General features: G+C 39.5%; 1 protein-coding gene across 1 annotated transcript in view; it reads left to right on the forward strand.

Moving 5' to 3' along the window:
• The window catches only part of LOC149226448 (uncharacterized), a 40926-nt gene extending 24666 nt beyond the window's left edge, over positions 1–16260 (forward strand). The window contains exon 2 of the mRNA XM_089377491.1: positions 14919–16260. Coding sequence (XP_089233617.1) covers positions 14919–16144 — 1226 coding nt within the window. The 3' untranslated portion in view covers positions 16145–16260. The remainder of the gene's footprint in view (positions 1–14918) is intronic.
• Positions 16261–26369: the final 10109 nt, after the last annotated feature.

Genomic DNA, 26369 nt, shown 5'->3' on the forward strand with positions numbered 1-26369 from the left:
TCAGTCCCTGGAAGGAGAGGATTATTATGATTCTAAAAATGAATGGACTGTGGGATCTTTTGAACACAAACATTCAGGTTCCTTCAAATCCAAACCTTGCAGCCAAGTATAATCTCAAGGATATGAAAGCGAGGTGTATAATTTTGGATGGTGTGAGGGATCATATAATTCCTCACATATCAGGGAAGGACACGGGACATCAGATGTGGGTAGCCCTAACTAGTATTTATCAAAGCACAAACACAAACAAGAATATGGTGCTGCAGGAGGAACCAAATAGCATCAGGATGAACATATGAGAGACCATAACATCTTACCTCACGAGGATCCAACAAGCTCGTGATGAGCTTGCAGTTGTTGGGAAAACTGTGATTGATTTGGCGCTGGTGAAGGTAGCTCTGAAGGGTTGTGTTAAGCATTTGACCACCTTTGTAGATGTGATCCTTGCTAGGAAACAACTTCTTGATTAGGGCTGGTTGTGGGATGACTTCATCCTGAAGGAGATCTAGGAGAACTCATTGACTAAAGGATGGCGAAGGAGTAGTGAGGAGAAATATGAACTTGCTTTTGCTATGCAAGCGAAAAAGGGAAGGCCAAGCAAATCTAGAGTGGAGCTGGATCTTCACAGAATAGAAAGGAGAAGAACATGAGCAAAGTTAGGTGCTTTTCATTTCACAAGTTCGGGCATGTTTCCAGTCAATGTCCAAACAAGAAGAAGGGCAAGGGAAAGAACCATGGAAACCATTGCACAGATGGACGAGATGGATGAAAAGTTCGAGAAGAAATTTTCCTTGGTGTCATGCCTTTCTGGAACTGTCACAAGAGGCGACTGGTTCATGGATAGTGGAGCATTTCGTCACATGACTGGATCTTGATACATTTTCACTGGGATGACCAGGGAGCATAAGGGTATACATGTAGAGCTATGTGATAATGCCAAGTATGTAGTAGAAGGAATTGGCAACATTGAGTTTTAGATGGACTCAGGTGGCATCATGGAGGTGAGTGAAGTGTTGTTTGTACCAGTTTGGAGAAGAATCTCCTTTCAGTTTCGGCCATTGAAGATAGAGGACTAGAAGTCAACTTCATGGGAGGTGATGTGGCTATTGGGCTGAAAGGAACTGATCCCAACGAGAAGTGTGTAATTGGGAGAAGGGAGAAAAATCTCTATCTTTGAGAGGATAGCCAGTGAACGCTCTCATACATGAGAGTGACAACTAGCATGAGATTTGGCACGGGAGGATGGGACATCTAGGGCTCTTCCTATGCTATGGAGAATGGTCACAGGTTTTTTGGAGCTAAGGGTGGAGCAGGATGGAGTGTGCAAAGGGTGTGTGCTTGGAAAGTAGGCCGAGGCCGCGTTTCCTCACAACAAGACCAGGTCTAAGGGAATGGTAGACTTGGTGCACTCATAAATTTGTGGTCCCATGTCTGTGGAGTCGATCACAGGGTCTTTGTACTTTACGACATTCATAGATGATATTTCTAGGAAGATTTGGATCTACTTCCTGATGACCAAGGGTGAGGTCTTTGGTCGGTTTCAAGAGTTCAAAGCTCTCGTGGAGAACTAGAGTGGGAAGAATATTAAGGTGGTGAGACCAGATAATGGGGGCGAGTATACTTCCAATGAGTTCCAGGATTTTTGTAGGGCAACAGGGATTAAGAAGGAGCTCACAATATCTTACAACCCTCAGTAGAATGGGGTTGCCAAGAGGAAGAACATGACCATAATGGAGGCAGTGAGGGCAATGATCTATGATAAGGAATTGCCTATGCTTTTGTGGGCAGAGGCTTGCAATACAACTGTATATGTGCAAATCAGGAGTCCTCACAGGATATTGGAGGACGAGATTCCTAAGGAGACATTTACAGGAGTGAAACAGGATGTGACTCACTTGCGTATCTTTGGTAGTCCAGTGTATGTCCATGTTCCCACGGAGAAGGGGACTAAGCTGGAGCCCTTGTTAGAAAGGAGCGTATTTGTAGGCTATTGTGAGGTCTCAAAGCCATTGAGTCTACATTCCAGTATAGAGGAAAGTGATAGTCAGTTGGGATGTCAGATTTGATGAGGGTAGGACCTTTAGGAGGTCTCATGAGAGAGAGCTAGCAGGGTTAGAGGATCGGGAGCGAGAGGCTCTTAAGGCTAAGTAGGGACTTGTAGCAGGGACAAAGCTTGTAGATTTGGAGGAGGAGCTAGATATTCCTTGGAGCTCCTAACATGAGGAGGTTAAGATGGGCTGAGCATACTTTGAAGGACGCTGAGGAGCATGTGAAGGCTCCTAGTAGCACTTTCAGATAGAGTAGACCACCAATGCGATTTTTTAGTTATTTGGCCTTGTTGAGCAACATCAGTGAGTCTGAGCCTTCCACTTTTGAGGAGGCTGCAGATGAGCAGGTCTGGAGGGATGCCATGGTGGAGTATAGCTCCATCACAAGGAATGATGTATGGGAAATAGTGCCGAGATCGGAGGGAAAGTCTGTGGTCACTTCTAGATGGATTTGTAAGATCAAACATGCAACTGATGGTAACTCGAGAAGTACACAACGAGGTTCCTGGCGAGAGGGTTCTCCTAGCACGAGGGAGTGGATTATGAGGAGACATTCACACCTGTTGCCAGATATGCATCCATTAGAGTAGTTATGTCCATTGCTTCAGAAATGGGGTGCAGGATACATCAGATGGGTGTGAAGACTGTGTTCCTCAACGGGGTGATTGAGGAAGAGTTTTATATTGAGCAACTTTAGGGCTTTGAGGTGCATGGAAGGGAGTCTCATATATGTAGATTGAAGAAGGCCCTTTATGGACTAAAGTAGGCTCTGCGTGCATGGTATGCCAAGATTGATGGATATCTTCTTGGTTTGGGCTTCACCAAGAGTGAGGAAGACTCTAACCTGTTCTATGTACTTGTTGAGGGTGAGCTGCTCATCTTGATACTTTATGTGGGCGATCTCTTCTTGACAGGATTGGAGAATCTCATATGGATATGCAAGGAGGACCTTGCTTCGGTGTTCGAAATGAAGGATATTGGCTTGATGCACTACATTTTGGGATTGGAGGTGTGGCAGTAGCCAAGAGAGATTTTCCTTGGGTAGGGAAAGTATGCAATTAAGATCTTGAGGAGGTTTAGGATGGAGGATTGCAAGCCTATGTCTACATCGATGATCACTAACCTGAAGAAACTGAGTGCTTTTGAAGGCAAGTTGGTGGATCCCATACTGTATAGGGAGTTGATAGGGTCCTTGATGTATTTGGTCAACACTAGGCCAAATATATGTTTTACTATGAACACACTCAACTAGTTCATGGTGGAGCCAAGACAGTTTCCTTTGGTGGCAGCGAAGCATGTGTTGAGGTACTTGCGAGGTACAATGGACTTTGGATTGAGATATGTCAGAGTTGGTGAAGTGGAGCTATAGGGGTATACAAATTCTGATTGGACTGGGAGTGATGTGGACCGAAAATCCACATCTGGATGTTGTTTCAGCTTGGGATCAACGATGATCTCGTGGTACAAAAGGAAGCAACAACCAGTGGCACTTAGTTCGGTAGAGGTAGAGTACATGACAGTGAGTATGGCGAGTTGTGAGGTAGTGTGGCTTCACATGATGCTTGCAAGATTATTTGATCTGAAGATGGGGCCAATAGTGATTCACTGTGACAATCAGAGTTGCATTAAGATCTTTGAGAATGTGTTTCATGACAGGTCCAAGCATATCGAGATTAGATATCACTTCATTAGAGACAGGGTCCAAAGAGATGTTATGAGATTGCAATACATTTTTACAGAGGAGTAGGTGGCAGATATTCTCACTAAGCCTCTAGTGAAAGGGAAGTTAGTGAAGTACTGAGATAAGCTGGGGGTGATAGAGAATCCCTTCCTTGCTAGGAGGGAATGTTGAAGCTTATAGTAGCTTTGGAAGGTCTTCTGCATAGGCTTGGTGTCTTAACATGTGGAAGATGATTTATTGCCTCTTTAGGTGTTTGCTTGGTGGAGTAAGTGATTTATGTCTTCTTTCACAAGTCTAACTTAGGAAAAGTACAATAATTAAAGTTAATTAATTATTGTGGACTATTAAGTCATTTTCTAAGGATAAACAATTTAATTATGTTTTTGTTTGCAGATTACTGTGTTGTGATTTTTGAATGGAGTTCGGATTTTCCACAGTGTTCATGTTTTTCAGTCGAAACGTCGACTGAAAAACATGAACACTGTGGAAAATCCGAACTCCATTCAAAAATTTAATTATGTGTCTTAGAAATGATCTCAACCATTGATCTCCAAGATCTTTTAGAAGGGATATTAGGGTTAGGGATTTGGGCTTAATGAAGATTATAAAAAGAAACCTAAGGAAGAGGTGAAGACACAAGAGAGGAGACACAACAAGAGAAAGCAATTTTCTCTAGTGCGAGTGGCTTAGTAGACTGAAGCGCAGAAGAGGAAGACTACAGGAGGATTCAAGGGCGTATCCAAGAGGCTGAGTTGTTGGAAATTGCAGGGTGAAGTTGCTGAAGAGAGGGAGGTTGATTTAATTGGAGAAGCTGATTTGTTGGAGGCTAAATTTCCTGAGGCACAATGGAAGCTCATATGGAAGCAGTAGGGTTGATTTGTCAATAGATTGTTACGCTGAATTTCTCCAGGCCGAATTCCTTCAGAGGCCGGTTTCCAGGAGGTTGAATTTATCCAGTGGGGGCCAAGTCATAGGTTCCAGCAACTATATTTTTCCTTGTAGTACTTTGTGGGTCGAAAACCCTAATTTTCCAAATTAATAATTGATGGAGAATTGTTATGGGTATTTATCTATTGTAATGTGATTGATCTCTCCGAATTTTTATTTTCCACTACATATATTTCTAGATGTTAAAATGCCAGTGATTTTATTGTTTCGGTAATTCAGAATTTATTTGGTTAATTAAATAAATTGCTGGGAATAAATGATTTACATGAGAAAATAAATCTGGGCTGGTATTAGGAGATTTAACAGATAGACCTAATTATAAGTATGTGGATGTATGAATCAAATATGGTTTTAACTTTTTAGGGCAATTTCCAGATTTGAACAAAAACCTCTTGTTGAACCTATGTAATTGATAAGAAATAGACCTCAATTTTTTTTTTTTGCAAATTTTTTTAATACAGAAATGAAAATTCCAGGTTTGCTTAATGAGATAGCAGCCTAAGTAAATGATATGAAATTGAAACACAACTTAGAACTAATCACAATTATGGATTGATTAAAGAACCTTGAATATGTTCCAGAATTGTGACTAAATAAAAGCAAGTCCAGGAAATGATTTTTATGCATGCAAAATGATTAGACTAAGATATTCAGATATTTATAACAGATTTCAATAAACAAAGAAAATAAAACATTTTTCAATTTTTTATATGATGGTTGAAGGGTGAAACTAGTGCCGAATAAACCCTTGGGCTTATGGAGTCAAGAACACTATCAAGAGGGCTATCTTCTTGAGTAATTAGGGATGGAAATGAGACATAAAGCTCACTAGATCCACCCTAATATTGGTGGAAAATAACACAGAAATTTCATAATGGCAGGTTCGTAAAGGGTGCTCTTTGATTTTACCCTAGAACTGGAAACAAGAAGTTTGCAAGTATTCTTACGATATATCATGCAAATTATTAATCCCAAGACAAAAATAGAAAAGGAGAGTGGAGGGTGATACCACACTAAAATCCTTCCAAACTTCAAAGTAGTAGGTGTACTATTTCATTGGATCAAGTCACTAGCCTTTTCATGTGAAGAAATCCACATCATGTCCAAGCTTGAAGCACCAAAACATTAGCCATACATGAAAAGGGAGGGAGTCTTCAATGAAAAACCCAGAAAGTCTTAATACCTGAATTTTCAGGAAATGCCCATCAAGTACTCTGACAACAACCAAAATAACCAAGGAGGGGAGCCTTGTATATTTTAGGTTCAACAACCCTCTCAATAAAATAATAGTATCGTTGGTTAAAACCCTAGAACTAGCATAGGAGAACATAAACAACCATTATCCTCTATTTATATCAATGTTGCAGTTATCGTTATCGGGATATTATCGGCAAGGGAAAAATCGGGAAAAAATAGGAAAAAAATCGGGAAATAATCAGGAAAAAATTGGGAAAAAATCGGAAAAAATCGCAAAAATTGGGAAATAATCAGGAAAAGATCGTAAAATACAAAAATATTCATTTTTTTCCAATTTTTTTAATATCTAAAGCATCTACAACATAAAATAAATACATTGACACATAAATATGATAAAAGAACTAATATATAAGATGTGTAATATCATTTCTAGTGCTACATCATACATAACAGTGAATCATGTCCTAAATAGTAAGTCCTGACTCCTGAGTCCCAACTCAACTTCAAAATATCAACAAAAAATATAATAATGTATTTCATATCATGAGTCATAATGTCATATACAATGAAATGAACCAAATAACTAAAGTCTGATACTATTGATTTCCTCTGCCCCTCTTGCGAGAAAATGCAATAGCTTTCCCTTTCCCTCTAGATGTAGATGCCAGTGGAGTTGGCAGTGGACTCTGCTGTGCTCTAGAAGCTGAAGAACTAGGAGCTACAGGAGGTAGACCACGTCCTCTACTGGTGACAGGGGTAGCCTGGGTAGGTTGTGTCATCTCCCCCTTCTGTTGTTCCTCCTCATCAAAAAAAAAAAAAAATCTTATATTTTTTTTTCAAGATTTTTCAAGTTATCGTGATTTTTTTTCGCGATTTTTTGCGCAAAAATTAACGTAAAAATTGGGCAATAATATCGCCAAACTCAAAAAATTGCGATTTTCCGATATTATCGCGATAATATCATGATTTTCGCAACACTGATTTATATAAGGAGGATGAGGTCCATAATACATAAAAAAGTGTGAAATGGTTATGTCACATATACAACAATCTCCATGGAGGTACTCCATAAAAAGAAGATGAGGTTTACTCAAAGCTTCAATGTCTAGCCTCCAAACAAGGAATGAGGTCTAACAAACTTCCCTCAAGTGTGGATGTCCCCTCAAAAAGTGAAATGGCCAAGCAAACATGATGTCCAAGGTGGCAGGCGTGGCACATGTGGCTCCAAGATGGTAGACAGCTCATCCTCCCTGAAGCTAGCACCTTTTCCATAAGTGGAATTGTATAAATAATGACCTCCCTCATTTGTAACATCTTCTCATTCAATTTAGTTTACTTATTCTTTTGTGGAAGGGCACCTAAATTATTTTTCTCAGCTTGTGTTGCACACTTCTCTTGAAATTTTAACTGTTCACCATTAAGGTGCTGTTATATTTCGGCTTGTTTATAATTTTATTTATTGGAATAGGGTTTGTTGGAGAATTCATAGCACTACACCTCATGATTTGTAACAACCACTACTCCCAAATTTCTTTAAATCACAGAATTGACCATCTTTATCACAAGAAATGGATCAAATAGTGTCTTATACCCTGAAGTGTAGATTCTGCAATTTATCAGCATAATATTGACATATCAATAACTAAAACTGGCATAAGTCACATGACATGAGGACATGTGACACAAAGGACACAGAAATATGAGTATCCAACACAAGACACATCAACCCTGGAAACAAGACACAAAGAACATGTTTTATATATGTGTGTGTGTTCAAAAGAATTATATCTATTAAAGGAAATGCAAATCGCAAGTACAAAAATAAAATATAGACATAAAGATCCATTTTTTCTTGAAAATAGAACATTTACAAAACACTAGGAATTCCTTCCAATCTCGATTTTACCTTTCACCTGCACAATGAAAGACCATAAGAACTCTTTTCATACAGCTGAAAGTGACCAAAAATCAATGAAAAATGTTTTTTAGAGTCAAACAGGTGAGACATATCTAGGGCATGTGTCAGACATATGTTTGGCACATGTCACATGTGTGACTTGCAGGATATGGACATGGCATCCCTTGGGGCTGTATCCTGTAACTTAGCTACTGGCATTTGAATAAAATGCTAGAATCTTAAGGGGTACAAGCAAATGACTTGAACAAGGATTCAGTCTATTCATTATCAGGGATTCTTCTTTCTAGTCCCTATTGAGCTAAGAAACTAGATTCGCGCCTAGGCCCCCTTGTGTCTCGAATCGGGCGAATCGGACACGATTTGGTGGGACACATGTCCTATGGATCGTGTCCGATTGTGTCCCGATTCTGGGACACGTGTCTCGATTTTTGGATTGTCGTGTGGCCATAAAAGACGGATTTGGGCTATTCTAACATCACATTTCTCATTTTCTCTTGTTGTGGGTGTGTGAGAGCAAAGAGCAAAGGGTGTGGGAGCATTTTGGAGGCGATTCAAGCAATAGGTAAGTGCATTTTGTTACTATTTTTTTTGTCTTTTTATTACAGCAGTTTGCATATGCATTTTTTTTACAAATTTGTGCATTTTTTCTTTATTTTTTTATAACATTCATAGCTCAATCAAGGGCAACAAGGAAGGGGCAAAGGGAGGGGGAGAATGTCCCCATTGGAGATGCCCCTCATGTTCTAATTTCATCAAGGTTTGCAAGTGTTCCCTTTATTGGAAGTGGGGTTGCAACAACAACTTTGTTAATTTTAGATAACAATGGTATGTTCTATGCTTTAGAGCAATTTACTTCAATTTTTCTTATTAGACATCAATTTCATAAAGCAATCACATAAACATTGATAGTAAATGTAGATAGAACATAAACAATAAGCAAAATACAAGCCAAGACAAGAGGACATAATATTTGGTGGATGCCAGGGAAAAACCCCAATGTGGGGAAAACCCTTTGATCAAATCTTTTTATTATTCTTCAAAAGTTCAGCAGAGAGAGAGTAGATCATACAAAATTTACTTGCCCAATCACTGTCAAAACAGTCTAGTCAAACGACAGTTAACATGATGCTCTAACCAGAAAGTCAATGTTGGTCAAACCAGCAGAAAAAGTCCTCCAAATGAGCTCGGTCAAACCCAATCAACTCGGCCTCGAAAGACAAACAGAAGCAACCCAAAACAGTCCTAAATTATTCGGTCAAACTTGGTCAACTCAAATCAAACTGTTGCAATTTCTTCGATTTTTGTGCCAAGAGATGCGGCCTTAAGAGATCGGATTTTCTGCCTGAAAAGCGCAGTCAAACGAGAAGGTTTGACCCTCGGTCAGTGCTGGTCAACGTCCCTGCAATTGACCCAAATAGATCTGCGATTTTCTGCCTCTAATTCCAGTCAACCCAAGTCAACGCATGAACAAGAGAGATGCTACTGTTTGTTGTACGAACCAATGAGAAGATGAGAGAGAAAGATGTGTTGATGGTGTGTCCAAATGAGGAAAAGGCCTCTTCTATTTACACACAACGTTGAGGGTGAAGAGACACAACGGTTGGGCTTTATGAGCCTGCATTTGACTGGAGCCGACCTTAACAATTTGTCCATAGAAGAAATAAATTCATAATTCCATTTCTGCGTCTCAGAATGAGATGATCTTTAGATCAATCGTGCACCTCTTGGAAAGAGGAATCCAATAAAAATATCATCTCCATCATATGAGTTGTCCAAGGTGGAGTTTGGCCCTAGTTGCCAATTTTAACACTCGCTCTCAACTAGGGAGAAATCCACCTGCCTAACCATCTGTCAATCTGTACCATCCCTGTCATCTCTGCTCTGCTGAACCATGAAGAAATAATGAAGAAGAAATGATCGAGAGTGATTCACAAGACCTTGCCACTCTCCACTGACCCGAAGTCAGTCTCAAGTGATCCCAGATTAATATCAAACATCCTAGCATAGGGAGTACAATAGTACACGATGCGTCCATTGGTAGTGCTATGGTCCCTATCCTCATTTCCCAACTCATTGACCAGATGAGAGGTAATTCCCATGAGTCCCAGACTGCATGGGTAGGATGTATCAGCAGGAGAAGGTGAACCACTCATCTTGCTCATATGCCATAGTAGAAGGTGAATCACTCATCCTATGCATATATCAACCATCATGGGGTATCACAGGGGAAGGTGAACCACTCACCTTGTACATAGCGCACCACTAGGGGAAGGTGAACCACTCACCCTATGGTCACTAACAGTGTTTTTAAAACCGGAACCGGTGACCGGACCGGTCCACCTAATGAACCGGTTTACCGACCGGAACCGGTCTAACCGGGACTGGTTTGGTCTAAACGAACCGGTTTTTAAAAAATACATTAAATAATTAATTTTTAATGAAACAAAACTATTTTTAAGATGTAAAACCATGATTCCAAGCCAATAGAGACAAAATATGCAAAGTTTGCCCATTTATATACCATGCAAAGGTGAATATATCAAAATGGCACCGAGTGCAATACATATCATCGACAAAATAGCAAAATACATAAGAAATGAGGCTCTAAATGGCCTATAAAGTCCAAAAACAATGCTGCAAGCTATGAGGCCATTGGCCTACTACAAGTCTACAGTGTACACATGATCAATCATCAAGTCCATCACCACTACTAGACACAGGATCATCATCAGGAGCTACATAGACATCATCTGGTTCAGAGTCTGAGGATGCCTCTGCCTCATCTGCAACATCAGTATCAATGCCACCAATGGCAATAGAAGTGGACCTAATGGAAGCACGAGTTTTTCGACCTGCACGACTAGTGCCTTCCATTGGTTCCTTGCCTTTCCTTGATGCCGCTACTGATCCTGGTTCTGATGCCGCCACATAATCTGCCTCATCCTCCGCTAAAGCCATGTCGATATCAAAATCAGCCTCAAACACAGGATCTTCAGTCTCCTCCACCCATTCTGATGTTGGATCAATATCGTCCAACACAATGGGATCTAGATCAGGTGATTTGCTCATCATTTGGTTCCTCCTCAGTCGAAGGTTGTATTGCACAAAAACAAGATCATTTAACCGTTTTTGTTCCAAACGGTTTCTCTTCTTCGTGTGTATGCGCTCAAAAACAGAGCAATTGCGCTCACAACCTGAAGCACTGCAAGTTTGACTAAGGACTCTAATTGCAAACCTTTGCAATTGAGGACACTGGCCACCAAATGACTCCCACCAATGTGCTGCAAAGAAAAAGACAATAATTAGTAACTTAGTTTATAATTTGAATTGTAAAGAACGTAAACAATTTTAACTTGAAATGAAAAACAAAATGGAAATTGGAATTGCTTACCTGGTTGGTCCACATCTCTTGCCATCTTTGCCAAGTTTTTGCCAAAAGTACCACTTGCTTGATTGAAAATAGTAAGCTGTCTATGTATGTCCAACTGGTCTACATGGTTAGGGACCATGCGCTCCAAGCAATCAATCAATCCAGCTCTGACCTCCCCATCATGCTGATCTCCTAGCCGATTTTTATAGTGATACCTTGGGTTCAAAAAATACCCGGCTGCATGTATAGGACGATGGAGTTGATTGTTCCATCTGTTATCAATGATCTCCCATATACGGCCATATTTAGCTAACCTGTCATTGTAAGCTGCCCGTATCTGCTCCTTTGCCTGATCCATAACTTCATAAATGTAGCCCATGGCCAATCTTTCCCCATCCACCAACCTTAGCACCTTAACAAGGGGCTCGGTAATTTTCACAAGCTCTACAGACCTTTTCCAAAAATAAGTGTCTAACACTTTCTTTTTGGTGTCTTTTCCATCTGGTCTACGAGCCCACCGAGATTCAGACCATTCATCAGAGGAAAACATTTTCTGCAAGTTTCTATGTTGACCATTGAGACATTGCAACGTGAGGAAGTGAGTTGCAAATCTCGTAATTGCAGGCCTAACAAGCTCTTTGCCTCCAGTGTGTTTCCTCATTAGGCTCAATACCCATGAGTGGTTGTAAATGTATTTTGTAATGCACTTGGCATGCTCTACAGTGTTTTTTACCCACTCCACCTTGCCTATATCCTCAAGCATGAGGTCTATGCAATGTGCAGCACATGGAGTCCAAAATATGGTCTTATATTTGGCCTCAAGCATCTTTCCAGCAAGAACATAGTTTGAGGCATTATCAGTGATGACCTGCACAACATGCTGCTCCCCAACTTCCTGAATAATGTTATCCAAAAGCTCAAATAGAAGGCTTGCATCCTTTACCCTATCAGATGCATCAACTGATTTCAAAAACATGGTTCCTTGAGGGCAAGAAACAAGGAAATTAATGATAGTGCGGTTCTTTCCATCGGTCCATCCATCTGACATAATGGAACAACCTGTTTTGACCCATGACTCTTTAAACTCAACCAAATACTCATCAATGGAAGATATCTCTTTTTGCAAAAGAGCTCCCCTCAAGTCATGCATACTAGGGCCTTTGAAGCCCTTTCCTGCAGCTATAACAGAGTCCCACATAGCTTGGTAATAAGGTGAGTGAGCAGCATTAAATGGGATATCTGAATCATACCACCATCTAGCAATGTATTGGTGAGAAGTTTCTTTGCATTGTTTTTTCCAATGCTGATCCAAAGTGGGTTGAGAACTTGGCTGGGAGGAAGTGGGATTAGATTTAGAAGAGGCAATGGTGGCAGAAGATGAGAAATAACTTTGGATGTTTGGTCTCTTTGTTCCTTTTGATGGTTGGCCAACTCCAACGGAAGGATGAACATAGTGAAAGGGGTCATTGGTGGAAGGGATAGAAGTGGAGTCTTGAATCTCATAATCATCATACCCACTCTGTTTCATAAGATTCATGGTTTCCATTAATTCCCTCTTCCTTGCAATTTCATCTTGGATGGCCTTCTCCCTAGCCTTATCCTCATAAAATTTTTCAAGCTTGGCAATGTATTCTGCCCTAATAGGACCTAACAGTTCTTTTGGTGCATCACATGGCTTTACTTGGCCTCTTACCCCAGCCAAGTGTTGTTTCAACCTAAGAATACCCCCACCTCCAATAGATTTATGGCATAATTTGCATATCATTTTTCCCTCAATTACATCACAATGAACCCATGCACTGTCCTTTCCTTTTGGAGCCATGTTTGCTTGAAATAATAACAATTTGCAAATAAATCTGCCATTTAAAAAAAAAAATTGCAGCTAAGGAACATGGAAAACCAATGATAAATGTAGGAAAAAAATGCACATGCAAGCTACAAAATTTGATAGCATAGAGCTAGAGAGTTCATAGGCTTAGCATAGATGATAGATCATTGAAGTGAGAAGTTTATAGCACAAAAAAAATAATTCATGGACAGCAGACTCAAATGAGGAATTATCAAGTGCAAATCCTTACCTGGAAATGCAAAGTAGCTCCCTTAGCCTCCTCTTGATGATGGAAACTCCACTGACAGCTACACACTATCTCCAAAATAGCTCCAACTCCAACTCCAAGATGACTACTTCAGCAAAAACTCCACACTCTCCAAGCTCACAAACAAACTCACAAACACTCACAAACACTCCAAATCAGTTGTGTGAGACAAATGAGAGTGAGAGGGGTGTCTTATAGCAAGTGTGAGGGTGTTTTTGGAGGGAAAATACCTTTCCCTCACCCCCAAAACCCCTAAACCGCCCTCATTTGCTAAACCGCTGCGCTTTTTTGGGTTTACCGGCGGCCTGTCCATAAACCGGCCGGTTTAGGACGGAACCGGCCGGTTTGCTATAAACCGGCCGGTTCCGCCCTAAACCGGCCGGTTTTTACCGGTTAGGGCCTATTTTTGGGCAAGTGGGGGTCTAAACCGGGTTAGGAGGGCTGGTTCGGACCGGCCAGGCTTCCAACCGGCCGGTTAGGCCGGTAACCGGTTTTCTCCACCGGTTTTTAAAACTATGGATTCACGAGACTCAATATGTTGCAGTTGTAATATGTATTTTACTAACTTGTGGACATGGTTGATGAAGATTATAACTTCTAGATGATTGATGTGATATGGTTCAATGATCAATCTATGTTTTTTTATGTTTTTTATATCTAATTCATCATTCTACATGTTTTTGTTGACATATATGTATCAAAAATTAAAAAATATAAAAAATATATATATTTTTAAAAAATCGCTCCGGGATTCGCTCCCAAACCAGGAGCTTTTGAAAATGTCGCTCCCGCTCCCGTTTTCGCTCCCGCTCCCCGCTTTCGCTCCTGCTCCCAAGTAACATTGGTTTTATCTTTCTGGATGTCCACACTTAGACAGTTCCTGTGCATACTATAGATCTGACTTCCCATAGAAATTTCATGCAGGTTGGGTTGGGTAAACAAACTAGCAACCGTAAGGTTGCCAGTTTACCCTTCAATTTGATACAAAAGCTAAATGATGTAAAATTTAAATGTCTCCGAATGGTCTCAATATGCACTGATAATGGACATGGTAAAGTTTATGCTTCACTAAAAAGGATCGAGTATGCAACACTTTACTCAAAAAAAACCTTAGGGTTGATCCACAACATCCTTCAGCGAGGACATAGACATAGGCAGGTGACGAAGCTATATGCAGAAGTAAAACACACAACTCAGAAATGAAAATGTTTTTTCAAGTTATTGCGAGGTCTACTTTGCCTGTTTGAAAGGGTTGCATCCAGAAGAGAGCACTCGTTTTTATTTACCTTGAAAGTGACAAGTCAATGCCAGCTCTTGGGAAGGTACACCCTAAGAAGGCAGAGTCATTAGAGGAGCATTTTATAGGCTTCTGAGACGAAGGTATTACCTCCTTTGTGGAGCTCCATTTTCTTTCTTCGGAAGTTCACCTTCATTTTTAGTATGTTTGGTATTATTAATCTTGCTAGCTTCGGTTTGCAATTGCTACGTAAAGATTGAATTGCAGTCCTGTTGATGATCACGTATAATTATGTCACTTTAACTCTCTTACTATATCATTAAGTTGTATGTCTTGGCTGCCTAATAATCTCATAAACTCTGTATACCAAGGATTATTACTATTGATATCCTAATTTTTGTGACTGACATCATTTTCATGCAGCTTTTCGGATATCAGATGGAATCCGTGTTTCATCCTTTTCACCCCCTTCAGTCTCAGAATTATCAAAAACAACAGCTTCCTTATTATCATTGCATGCCGTGTACATGCTTCCAAATGGTCCTATGTTAATGCGCAAACAACCACTCTACAATTGTGACATGAAACGCTCTTTTCCAGCTTTTGCAACAAAAGCTACAAAAGGACAGAGTGGAAATTATTATAGAAAGCTTGCAAAGCCACGAGATAAAAGGAATCATGAGAATATGAGTGCTAAATCTGATGAATTAAGTGACTTTGAAGATAATGATGAGTATCCTAAGCAAGATTTGGTCTGCGAATTTTCAGCAGATTCATATGATCATGATGTCAAGTCTAGTTCAACTGTTGCATCTAGTGCAAGTGAGATTGTTGCTTTGTTCATGAAAGTAAAATCTCATCCTAAAGATGACAGTCATGCGAAAGATAAAGGTCAGGGAGTTAAAATGTCAGAAGCAAAGCCTACAGGGACAGTTGAATCTACTTTTTTGAAAGTATTGAAAAAGTACTTACCCCAAGAAGATGTACAAAAAAACAAAGCTCTACACTTTGAAGCTTCTATGGGGCAGCAAACTTTAACTCAGCCTAAAGATGACAGTCATGTGAAAGATAAAGGTCAGGGAGTTAAAATGTCAGAAGCGAAGCCTACAGCAACAGTTGGGTTTACTCTTTTGGAAGCAGTGAAAAAATACTTGACCCAAAAAGATGTACAAGAAAACAAAGCTTTACACTTTGAAGCTCCTACGAGACAGCGAACTTTAACTATACAATCATTAAAAAGTAACTCATTGCCCAAGGAAGTACACACAGAGTCCGTGGAGATTTCTCCAAGTTCAATCAAGGAGATTTTGGTGGTAGGGCAACACGATCAACGGGTTTCTGCAGGTTGTCAGCCTGGAAGCGGGGGCCTTGTGGATGATTACGTCAATCTGGCACAAGCAAACAAAGAACAATTGGAATCAAGTTTGCAATCTACCACTCCACATATGCTAGATACATCACGTATGACTTCCATGAACACAAGCAAGAGCATGCCAGATGAACTTGCCTCGTCACTTATTGAGCATATGGATTTAAGCACTCTAAGAATACCGGAAATGAGGATAATTGCAAAATCACGTGGGTTGAAAGGTTATTCGAAACTTAAGAAGGGTGAACTGTTAGAACTATTAAAGAAAAACTCAAATTGATTGATATTAATGCAATATTTTGCTTATTAAATGTTACAACTTACAGAACATTATCTAAGATCTAGAGCTGCTTATATATAAGGTTTATTCTGCACTAATGAAATTCTCTATTCTCATTCATGTGTCTGAAATTTGTTTTTGTTTGCTATATTTACATGAAACTGCAATTCGATGTATTTTGTCATAGGCTTCCCATCGAATGTTGATAGTCAAGCTATGTGGAATCTTTTCAGATTTCCTTTGAATAGGAGTCAACAACATTTAAAGTTTCACGAAAGTCGTGGTTTAGATGCATGATCAACATTGGTCAAATTTGCAAAATTGTTAACCATTGCTTGTGGACCTCTCTTTCTGGATGGGAAGAAAACGAAAACTGACTTTTTTATCAACCAACATGAAATACCTCCTTTTTAATAAAATGGCAAGCATTCATACGGAATAAAGTACTTATTTTAGTAGAACTCCATGTACATGTGATAGCCAAATATAGTCCAAGGAAATATTACAGCCATATTACAGCCATCCTTTAGGAACGTAGATGCTACTTTGAAAAAAAAGACCAAAGTCAAACCATCTAACTATGTCAAATTAACATATGAAGCTTGCCGGGCAATAAGTTGATGTGATCGAACTTGAGCTTTTCACATTTTCAACCAACATAGATTTGGGCATGTGTTAAATGATAGTTTTAGTTTATATTTGGTTTTTTAAATCGTAGCACAAATATAGAGATATTGATTTGGATTGGATAATTATATCATTTTTCATTTATCTGAATGTTTTTAAAGTGGAAAAATTGGAGGCGTATGTTAAATGATAGTTTTAGTTTATATTTGGTGTTTTAAAATCTTAGCACAATTTTAGAGATATTGATTTGGATTGGATCATTATATCATTTTTCATCTATTTGAATGTTTTCAATGTGGAAAAATTGGAGGAATCAATGTGCAGGGTCATTTTTAACAACGGGTGCCAATTTGGAGAATTGAGGTCTATAACCTTCTAGAGCCCTTTTGAGGCATCAAATGGATATTTTTGGGTCAAAATGTTCTCGCTTTAGCGTGAAACTCCGAGACGTTGATCAATACTCAAAAGCTTTTCAACAGTGCAATAATCGTGTTAGTCGTATGCAAAATATATGCCTCTCGCAAGTTGACCTACCATGTTAACCACCATGGTATGATTGGATGCTACATCAATCCCTGTTACTTATGCATATGGAGCTAGTTGTGTGTAGACTTTGAAGAAGTCTCTAAATGGTTCAAACTTGTAACTCTATTTGAGGGTTGAGGCTGTCAAACCTTAACCCTAGATGGTTATTGAGCTATGCTAGTTACCGGGTCTTTAAGAGGAGTAGGGGTTCTATTTTATGATATTTTATTTATTCCATAATTGAGTAGAGAAATTGAGAGTGATAAATTAGAGAGCAAAATAGAGGGGGTTAAAGTTATGTAGCAACCTTACAATCTACAGGTCTTGAGTAGCTCCATAGAGAATATCCCTTCCTTTGTACTTGCATATCGGCATACCACAAAAAAAGAGGTTAGAGCAGCCTCACCTTTTGGCTAGGTTTTCTCCCGTAAGGGTTTTTCAATGAAAAACATGTGTCTATTGTGGATGGTGTGTGTATTTCTTTCTGTTTTATATTTCTTGCATTTCAGCTAATTTATTTAAGCATAAAAAAACATTAAATAAAGAATATGAGATTTAAAAGGAATAAACATTCATAGTAAATATTTTAGTGATTTTTATCCAAGTTGTTGTGACTAACTGCAACATTGGAATATACATGATAATGTATAAAGCATATTGGTATCAGAGTAAGGTTGTTTGGGGTATTTTGTGGAAAGGTGAAGGGGATCCAGGGATCAATTTAAGGAGAAAGTTGCAGAACCCTATCCATAGCTGATGAGTCTGTTTGCAATTTTTGCTGACATCAATCATAATATGAACCCCCTCATGGTAGCGCTATTAAGCAAGCTCGGATTTCTCAAAGAAGTTGGAGGTTCTAACTTAGAGGTCAAATTGGAGGGGACATCCCGAGATCATGAATACCTAGAAAAGCATATGAGGAAAGAGCTTGAGAAAGAAAACCAAATTTGAGTGTTGTTAACCATTCATAGTTCCTATTCAAGATGGAAGTGAACATGGACAGAAGGCCATATGAAGGTGAGATCAATGCATGAAAACTGAATCATTCCAGCAATAATTAGGAGTTTATTTTAACGTTCACCATATGCATGAAGACTAGACTATATTATTCAGTAGATGTAATTAGAGGGTCATGCTCTAACTTGGTGGAAAATCCATACGAAAACACCTAGGTTGGAGGGTGATCTATTAATAATTAAGTGGGAGGATTTCAAAAACCCTCATTAAGTCCCAATTTTACCTTCTTGCGTAAGTAGAGGACCAACGGATTTGATGACACTACTTTAGATAGAGGTAGAGTGTACAAGACTACACCATTGAGTTTAAAAATATGGCCATCATGGTGAGCATCTCTCCTAAGAGCTCAAATGTACTCCTCGAGAATTTGGGTGCTCTACATAGCCATTTATGAAAGCAAGTGATACTTTTCAAGCGAAGGGAAATGATTCATAAACTGTTGTAGATATTCCACTAGACAATTTGTCACCACAAATCTACTAAAATATATTTGAAAATCTAAAATCTACACTATGAGGGTTAATTTCACCTTAGATTTTAAGATTAATTATTGTTTATTGTGTATGCATACAAATTACAATTATGCAAAAAATAAAGAACAAATATAACAACCATTCACAAACCACAATAACACAAGATATGACCTAGGAAACCTTTTTGAGAGAAAGCCCAGTTGGAATGTGAGGTTGCTTTAGTCTCTCTTTCTTTGAATGAAAATGGGTGCAAGGGGATGTTAGAAATCGGGACAATACTAAGAGGGGGGTGAATTAGTATTGTAGGAATTTTAGAACTTTATTTCACTTGCAATAATACTAGGATAGATAAACTTTCCAGTAATTAATTCATATGAACATGGAAGGAAATAAGTATCGCAATGAGAACACACAAATTCTTCAAATCTTTCTTTCAATATTTTCACAAGGTAAGCTACAACTTGCAGTTACAAATTCTCTAGTTACAACTAGCGTGAAGCAACTACTCGCTGATTTATCAGCTACAACTGTAAGGAGCTACAACCCCTAATCTTTTCAACTTCTATTGAAATGAGCTTCAACCCTTAAACATTTACTAGCAACCTCGGGAAATGAGCTACAACCCTAGATTTGCAAGCTACAACTTGCATGACCTCAATGATTCATCTTTAATACAATTTTCATACTCAAATCATGAAGCCACTCCCTTTTACAACACAAATAAATTTAACTCCTCAATTACTCACCAAAACCACCATACAAACACCTTCAACAATCTTTGATTGTTGGACAATTCACCATACTCACCACAATTGCACTATTGCACACACATTCGCCTTGCAAATTTGATTATGCTTATAAAGAAATTTGGACTGATATTTTATGAATTGAAACTTTTGTTCCTACATGAATATTTTATTTTTGCCTTTGTCTTGCTTTTGTTGAGTCATCTTAATCTGCTCTCCAAGCCTTCAAACTCTCTTTACCAGTTTCTACCTAAAAAACTCAGCTGAACTGCTTAATTTTTCTATTCTAGAATCGTTATTAGGATTTAGTTGAGACTTTTTAAATTTGGTGCATCCCCAAATTTAACTTTTTTGCCAAATTTGCCTCCAAACATATCCATGTCGCCATTGGAGCTGCCAACTCGTTCATGCCTTTATTTTTTCATTATTTTTAGTGCTTCGTTGTATATGGAAGAAACGATAAAATTCAAAGCTTTCGACACATCCATGCGAATATGGCGTATAACACCAAAATTAGTTGCCAACTCGTTGCATGTGTCTGAAGGTCTTAAACATAGCCTAAAACACCTATAATCAATACTATATATTTGCTTTGGGCTAGGCCACTTTATATATTAAAATAATGCCAAATACAACTTCATTGGGCCCATTACGCTTTAAGCCCCGATGGCTAATTTAACACTGCAAAACTTCACGCCCATGGTTTTTACATTGCAATAACACTGATCTGAAATGGAGACCTAAAAGGCTTCTTGTCAAGCTTACAAGAACCTCTCCCACTCCAAAGCTTATATATTCTCAAGATCTAGCTTATGATTGATAATTTGTGGAATTAAAGGACTTGAAATAGGTGTATGCTTGTGTTTGTTTTTTGACTATTTATGTGCTTTAAGTTTATTTGCTTAAACTGATATGTAGCATATAACAGTAAATGCAATGCAGCAATAAGCAATCACATATGACAACAAATTTAATTAGGAGTTCACCCTGATATCTTGGGCTACGTCTCCGTGAGCTCTAGTCAACTCGACTAGGCTCTCTGGGATTATGGTAAACTTCTTTTACAAGTTCCAAACTCAACTCCATTGGTTTACAACCAAACCTATGGGTTTAGAATACCATTTTTATCCCTGGCCGTTTGGCTCTCGGCTCTGGGTCTGAGTCTAGGTCTGGGTCTAGCTCTTGGCTCTAGCTCTGGCTCTCGGCTCTGGCTCTGGCTCTGGCTCTCTGGTTTCGCTTGACCTCCAAGCGATCCTCTGCTTTTGAGTCACCCCGACTCCGCAGACTGCCCTCCTGGCATATACTGAGCTTTCCCTTTGGATTCCTCAGCGTTCAAGCATCTCTAGGCTTCTCCTGAGCATAACTCTGCCTTTCTGTGTTATCTCTCGGCCTCTGCGCGAATCCCTCTCAATTGTGTTCTCTGTGTTTTTAATACACAACAGCTACAGTTGCCCTAACGCGTGGAAGCCCGACTGTTTCTTTACAAGAAGCAGTTTACAATTGGAAAGGAACCATCAGTGCGGGAAGCCTGGGCGTTTGGCCTTCCTCCTGACTGAAATAGCCAAATAACAGAAATACACAGGAAAACGCATCATGGGGCGTTTAATCGAACTTGAAATATATGCAATCGCATCTATAAACCCATCGGGTCCGCCATTCTATCACAAATCGCAATCGTGTAGGCATATGGCCAAAAAACCCAATACATGGGAAATACACAAAAATTCTGTAAATCCGGATTTCAAAAGTTATGAAATTGCGCTTATAAACTCTATCGGATCCGCCTTTTATCGGCATATCGCAATCGCATGTCGCAACGGCCCTTGTATCGGGAATTCGCCGATCACCGATCGCTCTATCGGCGCTATCGCTATTGGCCCATCACATCGGCGTATCGCATCAACCCAATGGACAGTGTCTCTGCTCCTCAGATCGCCCGATTGCCGATATCGCACATCGCATATCGCATCGGCGTATCGCATGTCGCATGGCTCTTAGCGCTATCTCCTTAACAGTCGAGCCCCTCTCCTTATTAGTCGAGTGTGCTTACGCACCTTGCCGGTCCTTCTATTTTCGTGAGGGAGGGAGGTCACCTAGCTTAGAGGGTTGTTAGCAAGTGAGGCGACAAGACAAGGTGCTTATAGGGTGTTAGCAGTTGCTTGATCCCCAATATTGTAATGGGGGTGAAGGATAGGCACCCACCCCCCAGATGAAGAGAGGGAGTCCAAGTTGTTACCAGACAAGCATAGCGATTGAGCGAGGGTGGCGCTAGACGAGATAATAAGGTCAAGTATCCCATCAGATATCATATCTTGGTTGTTGATCTGCACACCCGATCCAATGGTCCACGTGCAATCATTGATCGCTTATCGCAAAACCTTTATGCCTTTGGCTAAGTCCTTCCCTTTGGATGTATTGTGATGCGATATGAAATGTTCCCTTTATAATATATATATGTGATATCAATGTTCCATATATATATATTTGCGATGCGATGAAGGAATGTGATGCGATGAACTCTAAGGTATTTTATGTTGAAAAAAACATTTTCCCTTAAGTCCCATTTATAAGAAATTGTCTCATTTTCTAAGGATAATGGGCAATCTTCTTTTTACAATAACTTTTTCATCCGAAGTCCATTTTAGCCCATTCAAATTGCATTAGATTCAGATTGAATAGATCTATGCAATGGGACTATTTCCAAGAGCATACTTTGAATTTAATTTTCCTCTGATTTACAAAGGATTTGTGCCATTTAACACCTTTTATTTCTTATATGAAGTCTTTTAAACTTAGAGGTTTATCCAAGATCCATTTTGGATCACGCCTTCCCACTAAAAAACTTTTGGACTCCAAAAGATTGATACACTGATCTGAACAGTAAATGAGAGTACATCACCCTCTTCTTTCAACCTCCATACACTTGCCTTGCATAGTGCCTCTGAACCAAATCCTTTGAACACTCCCTTTCTGGATGTGCTTGTCCTCCTGAGAAGAACTATCTTCCTCCTTGACTTTCTGTAGAACTCCTGCTGGGAAGGTCACAGAAGGTAGTTTGAACTTCTCTGCCTTGATCATTGATCCAAGGTGGTTCAAACCAATATGAAGTTACATCTGCTTCACAAAATTTACATTTGTACCTATTTGACATACTGTCAACAACAACTTTTAACAACAACAGGATTATAGACAACAACTGGATGGCCTAAACTCCTGCTTCAACAAAAGAAACAGATTTCACATCTTGTGAACACCTCCATGTCTGTACATTTGCATACAAATGATTGACTAGATAACAAGCCAAGAAAACATGCCTTTAAAACAATTGACCCTTCAAGTCACGCATGTAGAAAAAGAATTCTAAAGTTCCTTTTCCAAGGTGAAACACTTCATCATTATCTCCATCTTGGAGACCAAATCAACTTTTCTCAAGTCAATATTGTTACATGCATGCTTAAAAACAAAGCAATCAACCCTTCAAGTTAATCACACATACATATTTAGATACAAGGAAATCATCAACATCCCTATGTTCATGCATATCATGCTTATGTATGCATGTCATCTTTCAACTTTCACTTAAGCACATTCTTTCGAAGTTGAAATGAACATAATGTTGCAACAATAAAGTGAGTCTGCATACTCAGCGTTTCCATTCACCTTCTTGGTAAAATTGCAACTTGCATTCCATTAACAAAGAAATGCAAATAGATGTGACTTGATATAATGCATCTTCAAAAGACATGCAACCTTAATTAGATAAGAACTCTAACCATTTCTTACCATTTCAAAGGTCCTTCCTTTGTCTGCACATCAGCATCAACATGTGAATCATCTTGAAACACATCATTTATGGAATCTTTCTTTCCATTCCTGCCATTTTCTCTTTCCACCTTCTTCAAGTTTCGTGGAAGCATTGTTGGATTCAGAGTCCAACACTTTTCAGCAATGTGTCCTTGCTTATGGCAGTAAGTGCAACACATGTGCATCCTCTTGACATCGTGATTTGCCTTGTCCAATGGACCTTTGGCTTTTTACTTCCTTTCCTTCAAAAGTTTCCTGTATGTGACCATTCTCTTCCAACATCTAGAAACATTATGGTTAACCAAACCACAAAAGGAACATTCAATTCTTTTCCCATACTTATATGGAAATTTATCATGCTTTACATAATCAAAAGGAATATGATTAGAACCAGATTTATACCTTTCTCTTTCACCTTTATTGCCTTCATGAGGAGGTGAATTGAATGAAGAAGTAGCTCCTTTTGGAACACCATCAACCTCTTCAATGGTTTCAGAGTTTTCACAACTCTCTGGTTCGAGTGTATGCTGATATACACCTTCTTTCTGCAAAGTATGCTTCACTCTATTGCATTCCCTAAGAATACAATCTTTACACTCTTGAGGTAGAAGACTTGAAATGAAACTCCTTCTTGGAACTGTTTCAATTGTTTTCATGGCAACTTTGGAACTTTCTCCATAAGACTGTCCATAGCCAAGACCCAAATACTTAGGCCTTTCCTCAATCATTATTGGCTCAACAATACCCTGTGCATGTTTGCCCAAGCCTTTTCCTTCATAGCCCATCTTGGACATTAACTTGGAACCTATGCCTCTGGTACGTTTTCCAAAAGAACCAATATAAACATTCTTAGAGGAAATTGAAGACAAACTGGAATTATTTACCTCTTCTTCAAGCTGATACTTGACTAAGGCTTTTTTTGCAACAAAGAGTCGTGTCTCCAACTCATGCATCATTTCCAGGTTCATATTTGCAATATGAAGTTGCCTCTCCATTTCCTGCAATTTGTTAGAAAACCACTGATTCTCTTCCTTCATGGAATTCAACTGCTCTCTAAGTATGATGCTCTTCCTTCCATCCTCATACATTTCTCTCACCATATCCATCATGGTGAACAATTCTTGCTTCATGTCTTTATCAAAGACTCTTGTGAAGAAAGGAGATTTTGAGGACTCACTTGTAGAAGTTGTCATTATCAAAATGAACAAAAGAACTTCAAACAAGATTAACGAAGAGCTTATTCAAACAACCTTTTGCAACAAACCTCTTGTGCTTCAAGGATTGCTTTGAGGTCCTTTGGGATAAGAAGAATGCCTTCAACCCTTCTTCCTTCTTGTCCTATCCTGGACTTAGCTAACAACAACTTTCCCTGAACCTTTGCAAACTCAAACAACAGTCAGTTTACAAACAATCAAACAACAAAATCCTTGTTACTGTTTGAACACTTTTCAAGTCAACCAAGCATATAGATTGTTCTGTCAATCAAGCATCCTTCTCTGATACCACATGCTCTGGTATAAATTGTTCTGATATAACCTTCTTGAAGGTGGGGTTAATCAACCTTTGGCTCTGATACCACCTGACCTGAAATGGGGACCTAAAAGGCTTCTTGTCAAGCTTACAAGAACCTCTCCCACTCCAAAGCTTATATATTCCCAAGATCTAGCTTATGATTGATTATTTGTGGAATTAAAGGACTTGAAATAGGTGTATGCCTATGTTTGTTTTTTGACTGTTTATGTGTTTTAAGTTTATTTGCTTAAACTGATATGTAGCATATAACAGTAAATGCAATGTAGCAATAAGCAATCACATATGACAGCAAATTTAATTAGGAGTTCATCCTGATATCTTGGGCTATGTCTCCGTGAGCTCTAGTCAACTCGACTAGGCTCTCTGGGATTATGGTAAACTTCTTTTACAAGTTCCACACTCGAATCCATTGGTTTACAACTGAACCTATGGATTTAGAATACCATTTTTATCCCTGGCCATTTGGCTCTCTGGCTCTTGGCTCTGGCTCTGGCTCTTGCTATGGCTCTCGGCTTTAGCTCTGGCTCTGGCTCTCGGCTTTGGCTTTGGCTTTGGCTCTGGCTCTGGCTCTGACTCTCTGGTTTCGCTCGACCTCCAAGCGATCCTCTACTTCTGAGTCACCCCGACTTTGCAGACTGCCCTCCTGGCATATACTGAGCTTTCCCTTTGGATTCCTCAGATTTCAAGCATCTCTGGGCTTCTCCTGAGCATAACTTTGCCTTTCTATGTTATCTCTCGGCCTCTGCGTGAATCCCTCTCAATTGTGTTCTCTGTGTTTTCAACACACAACAGCTACAATCACCCTAACACATGGAAGCCCCACTGTTTCTTTACAAGAAGTAGTTTACAATTGGAAAGGAACCGTCGGTGCGGGAACCCTGGTCGTTTGGCCTTCCTCTTGACCGAAATAGCCAAATAACGGAAATACACAGGAAAATGCATCATGGAGTGTTTAATCGGACTTCAAATATATGCAATCACATCTATAAACCCATTGGGTCCGCCATTCTATCGCAAATTGCAATCGCATAGGCGTATGGCCAAAAAACCCAATACACGGGAAATACACAGAAATCCCGTAAATCCGGATTTCAAAAGTTATGAAATTGCGTTTATAAACTCTATCGGATCCACCTTTTATCGGCATATCGCAATCGCATGTCGCAATGGCCCTTGTATCAGGAATTCGTCGATCGTCGATTGCTCTATCGACGCTATCGCTATCGGCCCTTAGCATCCGCATATCACATCGGCCCAATGGACTGTATCTCTGCTCCTTCGATCACCCTATTGCCCGATGGACTGTATCTCTGCTCCTTCGATCACCTTATCGCCCGATCGTTGATATCGCACATTGCATATCACATTGGCGTATTGCATGTCGCATGGCTCTTAGCGCTATCTCCTTCGATCGCCGATCAGCTATCATATCCTGACCATTGATCTGCGCACCTGATCCAGCGGTCCACGTGCAATCGTTCATCGCTTATCGCAAAACCT

The sequence above is a fragment of the Pinus tabuliformis genome, chromosome J (assembly GCF_031772625.1).
Source record: "Pinus tabuliformis cultivar Carrire ecotype Pingquan chromosome J, CPIR1, whole genome shotgun sequence".
In the NCBI taxonomy this organism is placed as follows: domain Eukaryota; kingdom Viridiplantae; phylum Streptophyta; class Pinopsida; order Pinales; family Pinaceae; genus Pinus; species Pinus tabuliformis.